Here is a 15,292-nt window from a genome sequence, read left to right as displayed (position 1 = left end):
CTTTTCACTGCCTGTTTAACCCTCCATCATGGATACCAAAAAGTCTCCCGCCGAAGACAATGTATCATGTAAAGAAGGCCAGGTCGATACTCGCAGTACGCCATACCGACCCATGCCAGAGACTCTTCATAGCCTTAGCGAGGCCGAGTTTGAAAATCTCAACAGAAGAATTGTTCGCAAGGTCGACCTGCTCGTCCTCCCAACCATTGGAGTGTTATACATTTTGAACTACGTCGATCGTCAGAACCTGGCTGCGGCCAAGCTTCAGGGTATCATGGAAGATCTACATATGTCCACTCAGCAATTTGCTACCGCAATCTCGATCCTCTTTGTTGGTTATCTACCCTTTCAGATCCCAAGCAACCTTATCATCACCAAGATCGCACGACCAGGCATGTATATATGCTGTGCTGTCGCAGTTTGGGGAGCTATTTCCGCGGCAACGGCTGCTGTAAAAACTTATGGGCAACTATTGGCTGTAAGGGCTATCCTTGGGACAGCTGAGGCAGTCTTTTTCCCGGGGGCAATCTACTATCTCTCTTCGTGGTACACGAAAAAGGAGCTTGGAAAGCGTATTGCCGCTCTTTATATTGCTCAGCAAGTTGGAAATGCTTTTGGTGGACTCTTTGCCGCAGCTATTCTCCAGCTTGACGGAGTACACAATATTGCCGGCTGGCGGTGGCTATTCATCATCGAGGGTAGCGCTACAGTTGGTCTTGGAGTGATATGCGCCTGCATTATGCCTGAATTCCCCCACAACAGTCGCATTCTTTCCCCATTGGAGCGTGATCTGGCCGTATGGCGTATCGAATCTGAAGCCGGTGCAGCCGAAGGCAATGAGAACGAAAGTGTTTGGCGAGGATTCGCCAAAGCACTTTCTGATCCCAAGCTGGTGCTTCTCATTTTCTGTAACATGCTTTCACAAACCCAAGGTTCTATCGCCAATTACTTTCCAACGCTCGTCAACTCGCTCAACTTCTCTCGTACTATCAGCCTACTCCTGACCGCACCACCTTACATTCTCGCTGGTGCTGTCTACTACGTCATCATGTTTTACTCGGACCGCAAAAACACTGTTTACCCTCTGATTATCACTTGCATTTCTATCTCCATCGTTATGTATATAATTCCAATGACGACAGTCAACGTCGGCGCACGCTACTTTTCCATGATGATACTCCCCTTTGCTTCCGTCGGGCCGCAGCTTCTCCTCTACAAGACAATCAATCTCCACCTTGCACGACCGGTGTCCAAGCGTGCAGCGGCTTCTGCTCTAGTCAATGCCATTGGTGGCACAGCGAACATTTGGACTTCATACCTATATTATTCGGCGCCACATTTCTATGCTGCTTTCGGAGCACTTATGGGCGCTGCATTGTTGCTGGCTACTACGATTACGTTTTATCGTTGGCTAGTCTTGCGTGAGAATAAACGCTTAGACTCAGGCGATCCGAATGAGATCGCAAAGGTCTTGAAGGGTGGAGTTACAGAGGAAATGGTGCTGCTCAACTGGCGCTATGAGATGTATTGATGGTCACCGGGATTCTATTTTGATACTGAACAACGATATACTCAAACATTTATTGATATCTCGAAACATCCACTTACGTAGTTTTGAACTCAATTGCCACTATTTAATTTAACATGGATAGAAACCAACTTCAATGTTCATCATAGACTATAGGTTTTGTAATGTCAAGTGAAGTTTCATAACACCAGTTATCGTGCCGGCAAAGTGAATATCAGATCATCCAGTATTTTTGCATCATCAAAAGGTTTACTGGCCTAGTTCATCCAAACAAGAAATGATAAGTTTTCCAAGCTGCCATTTCTGTCTGCGCCCAAAGACTCTTCTTGCCCACGTCAAAGCACCCTCAATGTCACCATCTTGGATACCAACGACCCGCATTGAATCTGACACCCACTCACGAACAAGCTGCCAGGCGATTAAAAACGCTTTATAAGCGTATAAAGTAACCCACGGTGCTTCCCGATCTGGCACAAGTGTTGTATCCAGATAGCGTAAGAACCAGTCAATATGTGTCTGAATAGCTTTGATAGTGTTGGCTTCGCAAATGAACTCGGAAGAAGGAGCCAGCGAGGTCAACTGCTTCAACAGGGCGTCCACACTTGCTCCTACGACACCATCAGTATGTAATGGGGACCACATCTGTAGCTCAATCATAGCGGTTTGCCATGTTGCAGCGCATATCGCTCCGTGCGTTGTCATTGCGGTCTCAGTTTCTGGGTGGATGTAAGGGTTGAGAGCGATGAGCGATGAGCGTAAAGCGGCAAATCTATCTATACTAAGTAATCCTGTCATTGTGGACCAACCTGATATTTCTCGAGCGCTAGAAATCAGGAATTGGGCAATGTTGATAGCCCCGTACGGGTCAAACGCTGGAATGGCGCTGAGGTCGGCATCAGATGATAGAAAGTGACGGACGGCATCTACATATTGCAAAAGGGGACCGGGATTTTTTGCAACAAGCTGCCGGTGTGCCCATTCCGCCGAGGAAGATGCTGTCCAGTGATCTTCTGAACAGGGGAGTTCATGTTTGATTTCCAAATGAGAGATTTGCCGAGGTATAGAAAAGAGTTGATACCACAATGCATCAATCTGGTGGACAGCAAAAAGAGTTCGCTTGTGTGACTCTGTTTTGGTGAATTGCCGCCACAGTGAGTCAAGGTCCTCAGCCATGGCGGATTCAACTGGGAGCGGCTGTGTTAATCCGCCGGCTCGAGCAAGAGAAATCATGTCAGAATGCATCTTGAGACCATGCGCTGAGTCATCACTACAAAGATACATCATGGCACAAATTTGAAGTAAGAGATATGACTGGACCATGGGCAAATAACTTGCTGAACAATCCAAACTTCCCTCCTCAGCGGCAATGAGTGCCCGAGCTTGATAAAAGCAACGTCTAGACAAGCTCACACCAGAACCTGATTGATCAGCACAATCCGGGTCCTCGCCATATTGATAGGCAAGGCTCAGAATACTAAGGGTCAGGTAAGGAGTAGTTTGGGTTGTGTCGAATGTAGGTTGATGGAGGAATGGGATGAAGTGTGAGACATGGCTGAAGAAGAGATCACAGCCTTGCGTAATTTGGAACGTGGACGGAGACCAATCCTCCTGAATTTGGGATAGATTATTCGATAATAGATTGAAATTAAAACCGGCCAAGCCGGAATCGAAAGAGCGAGACTGCAGGGTAAGAATCGGATCCGATTGCGTATGTAGGCCATTTGCTCGCTTGAGAAACGACGTCTCTAGTAGTAAGCTTTGTTCCAGATCTGTCGCATCTTGAATAGTCTGGTCAAGGCGATTCGTCTCAGCCAGCGACAAGTGCGGCGTCAAGGAATCCGCAATAAGCTGTGCGTTATCTATATTACTCGTCGGTGCGCTGTCCCCTGTTCGACGGTGGCGCTGTGTATACTGCAAGGCTGTACTCCAGGCAGTCGAGCTCAACTCGCTGTCTTCGCCTGGATACGAAGGCGAAGAGCCATCTTGACTTCCTGGGGAGGCCCTCTCTACATGGGGTGAGCGTACATCGTCACTCGCATGTCCAAAAGACGGCCGTTCTTGCCGTGACCTTTTTGTAGTGTGTGTCTGCTCATGTTCGGGATGCTTTCTCTTCATATGACGGCATCGTAGATCGGGCCGCGAGAACTTAGCAGGACAAAATTGACAGTAAAGAGCGGTTCGGTCTTGAGGCCGAGAATGGAGTGCAGCGTGTCGCTTGAGGTTCTCATGTCTGGTGAAGCGGCTTTGGCAGACGAGACACTGGAAGGGCTGCGGGGGCTGCAAGGGCTGCGGTTCTCTGCTGGCTTGGGCAATGGACATTGTGGAGGCCAAGAAGGTGTGGAAGATGCATTCTTAGAGTGATATCGAGTGTTGACGGAAACGGCATCCCAATCCCCGCAAAACGCATGGGCGAAAGTTTCGGCTTATGATCCACAGATAGCGCTGGGTCTCGTCGGGATTTAGCCAACAATTTAGCATTTACTGCTAATTGAGTCGCGAGATAAGCGGGAAAGCCTCTTCATTGGTTGGTCCATCGTCGCTATATTTCTTCCAGGACTAAGGTAGTGAAAGGACTCCGATTTCCAGATATCTCACCATGATTGGAAAATATTAATAAACAGGACTAGGATGTGGGAAAAGGCGTTTGGGAATACCTTCAGATTACGCTAATGGATTACTTCAATTGTTAATCTAATTTTTTAACATTTCTATTTCTTTACCTGCTTTTCGACGTTGAAAGGCTTAGTTAAGGAGCAGTCTTGTACAGTGCAACCTTGACCCCATTCTGGCTCGCTGTTACAAGTTTATACGCGGGAACATACTCTTGCACAGGATCACGATTCTCAATCCGATCAACTGCCCTGACGATCTTAGCAACCGTGAAAGCAACCCTATTCAAGGCCAAACTCTTCGCCGGACATACATGCGGCCCGCCACTGAACGGGAGGAATTTCCAGGCCAAATTGGAGAGCTGAAGATCCTCCCATCGCGACGGTCGCCATTTTTCTGTATCATCACCATAAATGTCCCTGAGACGATGGAGGTCTTGGAAACTGCTATTGAGGATGGTGCCTTGAGGAACAAATACGGGGGAATTGCCCTTTGGTCCGCCGCCTGTTGGTAGTGTAGTGTCCTTCAACGCGATGCGGGTCATGTTTGACACGGGGGGGTTGAGTCGAAGTGTCTCGTTGATGACGTGGTGGATGTATTCAAGTCGTCCTAAGCTGCTTTTCGTGATTTTAGTCAGGCCTAGAACTTCCTGGCGCAGTTTGTGCCATACATCCCTATTCCGAGCCAGGTGAAAAAAAATGTTGGATAGGAGAATGCCAATGGTATCATGGCCTGTGATAGTTAGAGTCTTGATACTATGGTAGGATCCATATTAGCCACGATACTCACCGGGGAGAAAGACATTCATGAGTGTGTCTTGAATTTCTCCAAGGTCTGGGGTAGCCTCGATTAAGTTGTCAACGAGGACATAACTCTTCTCAGCCGGGGAGACGCGCTTTCTACGCCTAAGCAAAGCCCGCTGAACGGACTCCTTCACGAACTGGCGAATCGTCCGGCAAGACTCCCAGAACATCTTGTCACGATGCAAAAAGTCAAACTGGAGCATTCGCAAGCGCACCCCCATGCCTTTCTGCGCAATATTAAAAGCAGTCGGAAACTTATGTGGCACAAAGAGCGAGTCTGCAGCATCCAGCGATGCCACTGATTCCCCGAAAATGAATTCGGTGGATGAGTCAAGATCCAGTCTTTCGAAGAGAGGCTGCAGGTCGATGGTTGATCCATCCTTTGGCAGCAAATCGATCAGCTTCTGCACGTGCACATTATACACGGCCTCGTTCTCGATGTGCGTCCTAGAGAAAATCGGCCGGATTAAGGCACGAGCACGTTCATGTGAGGCTCCATCCATTGTCATCACCCCATCCCCGACGAGCGGCGAAAATGCAAAGTGTCGCAAGGGGTGGTTGCCGAAGCTGACAGCATCTAATGAAAAGATGGACTGGATATTGCGAGGATCCATGGTGCAGATGATGAGCCTAAAGGAGCGTTGCATCTTGAATGTCGAGCCAAGAAACGCAAACTGCTTGTCCAGTGGCAGCTTTTCGAGTCCATTTTTTGACCATTTGAATAATAGGTAGACAATATCTAATCCGAAGAAATGAGCACCTCCGGTTAGCGAAGGTGTCTCCTGGCAGTCATTTTGTCGGATGAAGTTTCTCCGGGTCACCCAGTAATGTAAGCGCAACAGCCCAAACCCCAGGGTAATTAAGCATAAAAGCAGTTGGAACAGTGGCATATCTAAAAATGTTTACGTTTAATTCCAAAGGAAAATACAGGACAAGTCTGGCGAAAGATATGGAATAGCCTAGGATAAATACACTAAGGAAAAGGAAGTATTGGTTTCAGAATCGGAGACATTTCCTTCCTGTTGGTGGTGCTGTTGCTGACGATCCACCATTTTTTGAACACTCCAACAATACTTACGCCGCGTTGATTGGTGCACTGTTGAAGATCAGCTCTAGCTGGCTTTTAACCTAATAATCTCTTTCTTATTGACCAGAACACTGCGCACTTTAGTTTAGCTTTATTTGATACATTGTAAAATTTTTAATGCTTTTTTTACTCAATACAACTATATCTTAGTATAGACTTGAAGATTGATCTTTATGTGAGCAGTTTGAAAAAGCTTTTATACGCTGTCGTTTGATAAGCATGCTAGAAATTCGATCACGTCGTCCAGGTGTTATGACAAAAATTGAGTATATATATATTTTTTAACTGGGATCTTATTTAGATTTTGCATACCAGCAGTGAACTCGATTAAGCGCCTGAGAAGTCGCATGTAGATGATTTAATTCCATTGATATTACCGCAGTCGAAATTAGGGCTAATTGGATTTGAGTTGTAACAATGGACTAACGCTACTTGCTTATAAGGTCAACGTCAGGTCCTATTTACTTAGTCTCAACTCCATCCTTGTTTTCATTCTACCTATCCTGGTATATTGGTTCTGCTATCTTACATATGTAATATAATTGACTTCAGTTACACGTGTGTGATTGAAACGACGTTGGTTGAAGAAATGACCTTGTTAACAAATCACTCAATACCTCAGCCATACTTCTCATACTAAATATATTTGAATCCACTGTCATGCATATAGAATTTGAAAAATTGCTACAAAACGGGTATCTCAGTTTTCAACAGCGTCAAATCTATATGCCTAATCCTCTTCCATAGACTCCCATCCATCTTTTTCAACATCATTAGGCTCTGGATCCTCCCCCTCAGAGGAATCGCTCTCATCATTCTGGTTGACACCCGTGATTTTCTCATGAACTTCGCCGTCGTAACCAGGCGCGACATCAGGGACACGGCCCGCAAACGCGCGCCGCACAGCTCCATTAGTCGACGTATCCCAAATCTGAATCACGCCTTTACTACCCGCAACTGCAAGACGGAAACTAACTTCTGGGTCAGGGGCAAAGGCCGTTGAGAAAATTTTGCCTACTTCGAGTTTGCGGGATACCACCATGTTCGGTTTGTCGTCTGTTGTGTTCCACAGCTTGACTTGTTTGTCAGTCGAGCCAGTGACCAAAAACCCGGGAATGGTGGGGTTGATGTCAAACGAGGAGATGGAGTCGTCGTGCGCTTGCAGAGTCCACACTGGCTTTGATTTCTCGGGGTTGGTGGGCGTGTTGCGCACATCGTATTTATAAACAATGCCAGTATCGGTGGTCACGTAGAAGAAATTCGGGTCGTGTATGTCCCAGCGCACGGTTTCGACGTCAGATGCAACGGACCATCGAGCAACCTTGGCTTCTGGGGTGCGCATGTCTGCGGCTACAATGCTGCGGTCATAGCTTCCACTCAATAGGACAGTTGACTCTTTAGGATGCCAGTCGAGAGCGCAAACTTTGTCCTTGTGGTGAGTGTAGGACTTAGCACATTTCTGTGTACTGAGGTCCCACAGTTTAACTGTAAGATCTGCTGATGCCGATGCCAGAAGGTTTCGGTGTTGTCTGTTTGCTGCCAGTGCCAGGACAGAATCGACATGGTATTCATCATTGGCCTTCTTTGGTTTCTTCTTCTTTTTGCTTGGCTTGTCATCGTTGGTGTTGCCTTGGCCAAGGATAGCATTCGGGTACATGCAGTCAACAATATCGAGATCCCAAATCTCAATATCCGGGTCCATAGTACCAACGGCAATAAAATTTCCGGTTGAGCGGTTCTCCTCGTTCTTTCCAACAGGGAAATCCAGCCACTCAGTGCAGAGCGGGATAGCGGGCAGCATGATATCGTGGTGCACGTAGAGATTGTCAGCGGAGTCCTCATACACGTACACCTCCAAATGTGCAACTTCGTCTTCAACTTTCCCCGCAATCAGGAGGTTGTCCGTTCCCAAGATCTGCAGCTCCTCGCGGTCTTCCTGGTCGTCGTCTTCGGGGATTTCGAGGTACGGGTCTTTATCGCCCGGCTGGTGATAGGCTAGGGACTTGACGTTGCCGAACATGGTGACTTCTTCGCCGTCTTCATCAACTTCGTCGCTATCATAATGATCGAGTTCGTATTCCTTCAAGTCATCATCGTCATCTCCATCTCTGTCCCCAGATCTGTTAGCACTCATGTTCTCTGATAAAATTTGGAATTACATACGCTGGTTGTTTTTTTGAATCAGTTCCTTGCTTGCCATCGCCGTCCTCATCCATTGAATCACCATCATTCTCCTCCGTTTCGACTTTCTCCTTAGCAGCTTCTAAATCCCCTTTGGCATCTTCTAATTGTAGCCGGGCCAGCTTCGATATCCGGTTGATCTCCTCCTCATCGATGTCATATTTTATAGGGAATTGGGCGGCGACCCCACGGTGCACCCATGTAGTTGTCGTAATCATAGAATTCATTTCTACGATGTTATGAAGAAAAGATCTGGGAAAGATAAAAAAGAAGAAAAATTTCCTGTGATAAAGCGGGGATAGCCGCTGATAGGTGGGTTGGAAAATCAGTGGACCGATATCTTATCCAATCTCTCTTGAATGGAAAGATTGTATCTGTAAAAGTTGGTGATAATATCTGAGATATCCCAGGTAGAAATATAAAATGAAATCTCGTCTACTATGAGACTTGCAAAAGATTTGAATCTTTATTTTGCGAGAATTTTTTTCCACTTTCTGTGTTGATTTTCGCGTTCCGCCCGGCAGAATTCACAGCTACCTCACCGCCTATCAGCCCCACAAAATGCCAAGAGCCAATCGTATTAGTCGCATTGCGGAGTTTTGAGGTTTCTTTTCAGACCACAGCCATTTCAACCAACGCCTCTATTTTGCGCGAATCCTATACAGAAGTCGAATAAGTTTCTCTGCCAATTATCCAAAATGCATTCCCATCTTCACACCCCAGAGAATGCCAGTGCGTTTTTGCTTCCTCATCCTATCACGAAACTCCCAGGTATCCGCTAACTTCTGCTTCTGCAAAAGACTGCGAGGAAATCATGACCGCCCTCGATGAATGCCATGCCCGCGGTTTCCTGTGGAAAACGCTTGGCCAATGCAATGACATAAAACGCGAGGTAAACCGCTGTCTCAGCGCAGAACGGCTCCAGCGCGCGAAACAGAACCGCGAAGAAGCGAGAGAGAAACGCTCGCGCATTGAGAAGATCTGGGCAGAGGAGAGGGCGAGAGAGCAAGGCGAGTTGCCTCAGAAGCAGGAATAGAGAGTGATATAAGGGGTTGGGTTTATCGATTGAGGATCGTTGTGATTGTTCTTCGATTGGCATTTTTTAAAGGCGTTGGATGTTTGGGTGTACAACAGCATTGTGTATATATGAAGCCATGAACATGCATGGGTTGTAAAAGGGTTTTGCATTGGGAATAATTCTCCATTCTTAAATTCCAATTTTTCACTTTTCACTTTTGCATCGATAGAAATGACATAAACTCCAGTAAAAGGCCTGTGAAACGCCATGAAATGATATACAATGAAAAACATCAAGACAGCCGCTAATCCTCTATTCCGCCAGTTGTTAGTGATTCTGCTGGAATTTCTGTACTGTCTGCTTCAGTCTTGGTGTTCTTGTGCCTTCTCTTCCGTTTCGTCTTGGGCATTGAGGTTGTTTCCCCATCAGCATTATCCAAATCGCCACCGGCTTCACTTTCTTTTGGCCTCGACTTTGTTTTCTTTCCTTCTTGATCAGGCGTCTGCTTGGCCCGACTTTTCGGTTTCTTCATGCTTAACGGATTAGGCCCCCTAGCTTTCTTAGGGCCTCGGGTTCGAGAAACAGGATCCTCTTCTTCGTCATCCCTCTTCCTCTTCAAATTACTGACAACATCCAACGCAGCCTGGACGCCTGTTTTAAACTTGCCCTTCTCCACTCCTATTCGAACCCTTTCAGACGGTATACTGAGCGGCTCTAAAACCATAACCGAGCGCTTCACATAGACAATAGGAACGCCAGGGATAGACCTCGCACCGGACCGAAGCGCACTGGATTTCTCATTCCTCTCATTAAAAGCTGCTTCTGCACGTCTTCGTTTCTTTGCATCATTAGAGTCCAGTTCGTCATGAGCCAGCGCAACTGGCTCAGCGGTGGCGAGGGTATAATGTTCTTTGTTACGCATCGTCTCTGTGTTCGGACAAAGCAATGATAATAGGCATTCGACTTCGTCGATGGGGGTATCGTCTTCGTTATGGGAACAGTGTCGGAGTGGGAGGACGGTTGGCGGGGGGAGATGTTGAGGTCTGAAAGGATTGTTCGTCCGGGGGTTGATTGGCTGGGCCGCCATTATAGCGGCAAGAGAGCATTTTGACAGTACTTTTTCCAATCAACTATTAGCCATTTCAAGCGGGTTTGTTTTCACTCCGGACGATACTTACGTGGTTTGACTTTGCCTTGTAATGTCCGTTCCAAGGCGGGAATCAGATCCATCTTGAATTGGTGCACAGCGCGCAAGAAATTTGAGTCCACTGTAAAGAAAGCCCGTATCAATTAGCAAGAACCAGAATGAAAATCAGCCAACCGTATCGATTTAAAGTAGCCATACCGAGCACTTGATAAGGTTCGTGGAAGCCAAAAGTCATCTCATATTGGTGCATAAGCTTGCGATACTTCTTTGATCGCTTGGCCCTCATTTTGCAGGTTTAAAAGGGGAGAAAGTTGTCTAGAATCAAATAGGACGTGTGGTTTCGTAAATATGAAGGTTGAACATCAAATTTCGGCCGCGCAACTTTTTCTGCCGTCAATGCAGGGTGGCCCGTGCGGCTCCAGCTGCTCCACTTCCGATAACGATAAGGCTTGCATGTAATTTTGATTTTATTATTTTCTTGTATATTCCAACATCTTTGGTTTGTTCTTCCATTGAGGTTTTTGTTCTCTTGGCTGTTTACTGTAGCGAATGTTCCTCACTGTGTTTATAAAATCGAAAATTCATCGTGATTATCTACGACGAGCCAGAACCTGCTCTCCGCATCTCCTCAAGCTCACTTAACAACCTGAACTCCCTCCTCATCTCTATTCAGCTTTCCAAAACTGATCTGCCGCAGCTCATGCCCACGCAGCATCAGCACCACAATCAACAGAAACTCTGCCAGAGTAAAAAACGCCATCATGCCAAACACCCAGCCAACGCCAACCTTGGCAACCCAAGCATTGATGAAAAACGGGATGCCGAGGCCGAGGCCTAGGCGATACAGACCTGTTACGCAGTTCAACTCAATCGGGTGGCTCATGAAGCATTCAACCAGGTAGTTGAGAGAAACAGGCACTGCTGCGTTGGACGCAGCCGTCACTAAGAAGGCCCCGGTGGCGAGGACCATGTAGTGCAGATGATACTGCAAAGCAGCACCGAACATGCCCAGTCCGATGGGCATGACTATCAATGACGGGACCCAGAGTGAGTGAAGTCGGTATTCGGGCTTCCAGACCCCAGAGGCTCTCTTGGAGAATCGGAGCGGGATCCGATCATTGACAAAGTAGCCCCATACTTGGGCTACCAGCAGACCAACCCAAAGGGTGATGGAAACTAGCATAGTTAGCTATGTCTAGTATATGCGAAAGATATCAACCTTACAGGCGGCACTCTGCTGAGAATCGAAGCCATATCCTCCATCCTCGACAGAACCCTGAATAAAGACACCAAGCAGGGTATTGATAGCTACAAACCACCCACACATTCCAATCATATAAGTTCCCACCAACATAGTGACCGGTGACAATCCGATGAGAAACTGGTTCTTCGCCGAGCGAGCCTTTACGGTATGAAGAGTGAGTATGGAGGCAAAACTTGAATGCACAGTATAATATCCCGCCACTTACTGCTTCCTTCAGCCCTCCTCCGTGTGCTACCGCAGTTCCTGGGAAATAGGTTGCGATACGATTTTGGAAAAAATTGGTCGGTTGGGGAGGGTACTTTCTCCCATTATTTCGCGTGAAGGTCGTTTCTTCTACGAAAACAAATACTAAAATCATAATCAACTTCCCATAGATCTTTCCAGCGCTGATACAGGCCAACTTACTCAGAGCAATTACCACCCATTCCAAAATAATAGTCCACCAAAACTGCCACGGCCAGGGCGCATGCGCAACGATAAACCCGCCTAGTGTCGGCCCAACAACCGTTCCAAGAGTCGAAACCACAAAAAAGGTATTGAAGACTCTGCCTCTCTCATGAAGGAAGAAGATATCCACCAATAACTGCGGCCCTATAATAAAAGGCGTCGAACCGAAAATCCCGACAAATAACCGTGAGATGGTGAATTTGATGTAGTCATCCGGACCGGTCATCACCGCGGACCAGATACTGAAACTAGCACTAGCTATAGTGGCCCATAATAAAACTGAGCAGCGGCCAAAGACGTGTGTGAAGGGGATAATGAGCAGTGGTCCCGCTGCAAAGCCTGCTACATCTGCGGATATCTATTCAAACAATATCAGATGAAAAAATGCGCCATCGGGTGATGTTTCGGTATCTCACTGTATAAGAAATCTCAGTCAAGGTCTTGTGGTACAACTCAGCTTGTGCAGGGAACCCCAGCTGATTCGCAAGCCCGGTAGCATGGCCACTGAAAGTCGTCAGGGTGAGAATTGTTAAAATCAGGTACTTCTTTCTCTGACTCCAGTTCTGAAGATACATCAGCACAACGCAATGAGTAAATAGCAAAGACAAAAATTGCTTGAGAGAGGATACTGACCAAAGGATCCCGAACATCATCACTGGGTTGAGGGACAAGAATAACATCTCCACAGACCTTCAAATCGACCTGATGGCCGGACTCCGTTGGACTGTCCAGATAGACCTCCGTTTCTCCTTTCTCAGACATATTGCTCTCACTATAACAACGTCATTAATTCTATAACTTGAAAAAAACAGCAAAAATTACCAATCCAAGGAGACTACTATTTCCTCTTAAAAAGGGTGGAAGGATGATACCCAGACCGAGCAGCCCAGAATCATCGTACAACCCTTCTTCCGGAACATGTGTAATCCAAAAAGGAGTTACAAAAAAACCGCGGTTACACAAGATCGGCATCAGACCCTTTTTTTTTTGGCTAGAATTATGCATATTGCTAGTTCATAGCACTAGTAGGATGTTGCAGATCATCCGATTCTGCTATTGTCGCTCACTAATCAGTAATGACATATTTCTTTTTTTGGCTGCACGGCTGCGTGTGTGGCATCATTGGTACAGTTTAGATGATCTAAATTTTCGGTCCTTACATTCCAATCTCGCAATGCGAATGCCGCGATTTCAGACTGGTATTGATGGTATCCCTTACGCCGTCGGAATTCGAACAAGTAGTGTCCTTACTTTGTGAAGGAATTTATAACATTTCGACTTTTTGCTAAATAATGCGTGGTACGTGGAAATTATGTACGTAGGAGCGGGTAGTGGTCAATAGTGCTAAAAATACATGTATGCAGGGTTCGCAGGGTTGAACGTGGCATTCTGCTGTGCCCGTAACCGTGCTGTGTTATAATTCCAAACCAATGACAGATGCATGTTGGAAATAAATAGCAAAGGTGGGTATATTCGTCATTCAAAGCAAATCAAAAGCGGGAAATGAAACGTTGCCGGACATGGAAAGAGATGTCGAGAACTTTCTCGCTGTAGATGTATGGATAGTTGGTTGGCACTATATTCGTGGGTGTCCTGTCGTGCTGCGTGACTTTTCATGAAGCGTGTGATGTTCGTTTTCACCCAGTCTTGTATGTGATAATATGATAATGATATGCTGTATGATATCCTTTTGCAGATCATGACGTCCTTTTTTTGCATTGCCCGATGACCACGCTGATATCGTCCATTTTCCCTATGTTCATTAGCTCAACAATACAGAGTCCTTAACGTAGATTAAACACATACCTCCTTCAATAGTGAGTCCTTCATCGATTGCCTTCTCCATGTAAGGACTCTCCGCAAACGGATCTTGAGCAACAGCCAGAGCAGCATTCAACAATCGCGTAGCTGCAAAGACCATGCTACCAGCCGGTCCTACTTCGCGCTCCACTTTCCAGTTTCCTACATCACCAGTATCCCATTTATCAATACTCTCAAGAACGTTGGTCAACACTTCATGATCCCAGAGATTATCAATAACGCCGTCTGACACAGCCAAGACGATATCACCCTCTTGAAGCTCTATAGTATTCAGAACTGCATTGCTCTGTGGCTGGTCGACGCTGTTGGTACCCAGCTGGTACGGACAATCGAACCAATGCCATTGCTCGCGAGACTTGAACAGAATCTTTTTGTCCCTAGGGCGAATAACTAGAATCTGGCAGTCGCCGATGTTGGTTACGTAGAGAACCGGCTTAGCGTCTGCTTTCTCGTCGAGGGTGTGTAATAGGGCGGTTGCTGAAGTCGTAGTCCCCAGCCACTGGTTTGTAGAGATCAGTGTCTCTTCGTATGCGTGTTGCAAGAATGCAATGGTATCTGGAGGCGATGTGGAGGAAACTCGTCGCTCGCACTCGAGGGCCCAGAAATGAAGTATCAACCTAGACCATAGGCTGTCACAGAAATATAAGTAAAAGTCAATTTTTGGCATCGACTAGTTTATATGGATACTTACGCTGCATGGCCATGCGGCTTCGTGGCCCAAGCCCCAACACCGTCGTTAACGCCAAGGAAGTTGTCAGCAGCGAGGATAGCGTCGTCCCCGTTAGTCAGGCCGCGTATAATTTCACCTCCCACTTTCGGCCGCCTATCTTGACTCTTAAAATGCGTGGTTAAGGGATCGGAAAAGGACGAGGACGGAATCGAAACAAAAGGAGGTGGGAAAGGTCTCGAGGGTCGCTTTGGCCGCAATGCGTACCCAGTTTCGAAATGAAAGGGAGTTTTGGCAAGGCTCGAATCGACGTTTTCGGGAGTAGGTGTCTTAGATCCGAACGATGAAGTGTGAAAGCCGCAAGCTTGCGATCGGGATAGCGATGCGACAAATAGTCTTCTTGTGGTCATCCAACGCAAGCGTAGTTGCGGCCGCTGACTGCTACTGGCGGCGCATATCCAGTGCGCTCTCATCGCACGGAATGCCGGGGAATGCACTGATTTGGTGGTGACCATACCCACACAGCAGTGGTGCACCGGCGGCGCACAAGGATAGGGATACTCATAACATGCTGCGATGGCACATAAAGAGAGGAAGAGATGGTAAGATACTGAGAGCGCCGAGTTTCAGCAGGATAAAATGAGCTGAGCTTAGCTGGCCCGATAAGGGGCCCACCCCGGCCTGATAAGCAGCTCTTCCCGTTTGGGCACCGGTGTAAA

The 15,292-nt window shown here is 46.9% G+C and overlaps 8 protein-coding genes across 8 annotated transcripts; 2 read left to right on the top strand and 6 right to left on the bottom strand.

The window, feature by feature from the left end:
- Positions 1–28: 28 nt before the first annotated feature.
- On the top strand, positions 29–1,531 carry BGW36DRAFT_425517 (putative pantothenate transporter; the record flags this gene model as incomplete). Its single annotated transcript, XM_046220126.1, has 1 exon — positions 29–1,531. One exon carries the CDS (start codon positions 29–31, stop codon positions 1,529–1,531), a length of 1,503 nt encoding a protein of 500 aa, XP_046074408.1.
- A 70-nt stretch (positions 1,532–1,601) lies between these two features.
- BGW36DRAFT_374806 (fungal-specific transcription factor domain-containing protein) lies at positions 1,602–3,885 on the bottom strand. Its single transcript, XM_046215703.1, has one exon. The coding sequence runs from the start codon at positions 3,845–3,847 to the stop codon at positions 1,778–1,780; it is 2,070 nt and encodes a 689-aa protein (XP_046074407.1). The 5' UTR covers positions 3,848–3,885; the 3' UTR covers positions 1,602–1,777.
- A 389-nt stretch (positions 3,886–4,274) lies between these two features.
- Positions 4,275–5,831, bottom strand: BGW36DRAFT_338497 (putative N-alkane-inducible cytochrome P450; the record flags this gene model as incomplete). The annotated part of the gene is made up of 2 exons (XM_046213012.1): positions 4,275–4,870; positions 4,928–5,831. 2 exons carry the CDS (start codon positions 5,829–5,831, stop codon positions 4,275–4,277), a joined length of 1,500 nt encoding a protein of 499 aa, XP_046074406.1.
- Positions 5,832–6,758: 927 nt separating this feature from the next.
- Positions 6,759–8,436, bottom strand: BGW36DRAFT_425514 (putative rRNA processing protein Pwp1; the record flags this gene model as incomplete). Its single annotated transcript, XM_046220125.1, has 2 exons — positions 6,759–8,136; positions 8,192–8,436. 2 exons carry the CDS (start codon positions 8,434–8,436, stop codon positions 6,759–6,761), a joined length of 1,623 nt encoding a protein of 540 aa, XP_046074405.1.
- Positions 8,437–8,773: 337 nt separating this feature from the next.
- BGW36DRAFT_374801 (cytochrome c oxidase biogenesis protein Cmc1 like-domain-containing protein) lies at positions 8,774–9,408 on the top strand. Its single transcript, XM_046215702.1, has 2 exons — positions 8,774–8,941; positions 9,010–9,408. Exons 1-2 carry the CDS (start codon positions 8,908–8,910, stop codon positions 9,243–9,245), a joined length of 270 nt encoding a protein of 89 aa, XP_046074404.1. The 5' UTR covers positions 8,774–8,907; the 3' UTR covers positions 9,246–9,408.
- On the bottom strand, positions 9,409–10,720 carry BGW36DRAFT_316841 (putative rRNA processing protein). Its single transcript, XM_046212568.1, has 3 exons — positions 10,573–10,720; positions 10,406–10,495; positions 9,409–10,343 (listed from the first exon to the last, which is right to left on the bottom strand). The coding sequence occupies exons 1-3, from the start codon at positions 10,658–10,660 to the stop codon at positions 9,532–9,534; spliced, it is 990 nt and encodes a 329-aa protein (XP_046074403.1). The 5' UTR covers positions 10,661–10,720; the 3' UTR covers positions 9,409–9,531.
- A 288-nt stretch (positions 10,721–11,008) lies between these two features.
- BGW36DRAFT_292323 (major facilitator superfamily domain-containing protein) lies at positions 11,009–12,847 on the bottom strand (the record flags this gene model as incomplete). The annotated part of the gene is made up of 6 exons (XM_046210906.1): positions 11,009–11,550; positions 11,599–11,776; positions 11,844–12,002; positions 12,060–12,443; positions 12,502–12,648; positions 12,719–12,847. The coding sequence occupies 6 exons, from the start codon at positions 12,845–12,847 to the stop codon at positions 11,009–11,011; spliced, it is 1,539 nt and encodes a 512-aa protein (XP_046074402.1).
- Positions 12,848–13,782: 935 nt separating this feature from the next.
- Positions 13,783–14,983, bottom strand: BGW36DRAFT_291928 (phosphatase 2C-like domain-containing protein; the record flags this gene model as incomplete). The annotated part of the gene is made up of 3 exons (XM_046210879.1): positions 13,783–13,838; positions 13,892–14,535; positions 14,598–14,983. 3 exons carry the CDS (start codon positions 14,981–14,983, stop codon positions 13,783–13,785), a joined length of 1,086 nt encoding a protein of 361 aa, XP_046074401.1.
- Between the last annotated feature and the right edge of the window lie 309 nt (positions 14,984–15,292).

The sequence above is a fragment of the Talaromyces proteolyticus genome (genome assembly GCF_021365285.1).
Source record: "Talaromyces proteolyticus strain PMI_201 chromosome Unknown BGW36scaffold_4, whole genome shotgun sequence".
Classification (NCBI taxonomy): Eukaryota; Fungi; Ascomycota; class Eurotiomycetes; order Eurotiales; family Trichocomaceae; genus Talaromyces; species Talaromyces proteolyticus.
Note: the sequence above shows the minus strand (reverse complement) of the source record. Positions and strands in the feature narration are given on the sequence as shown.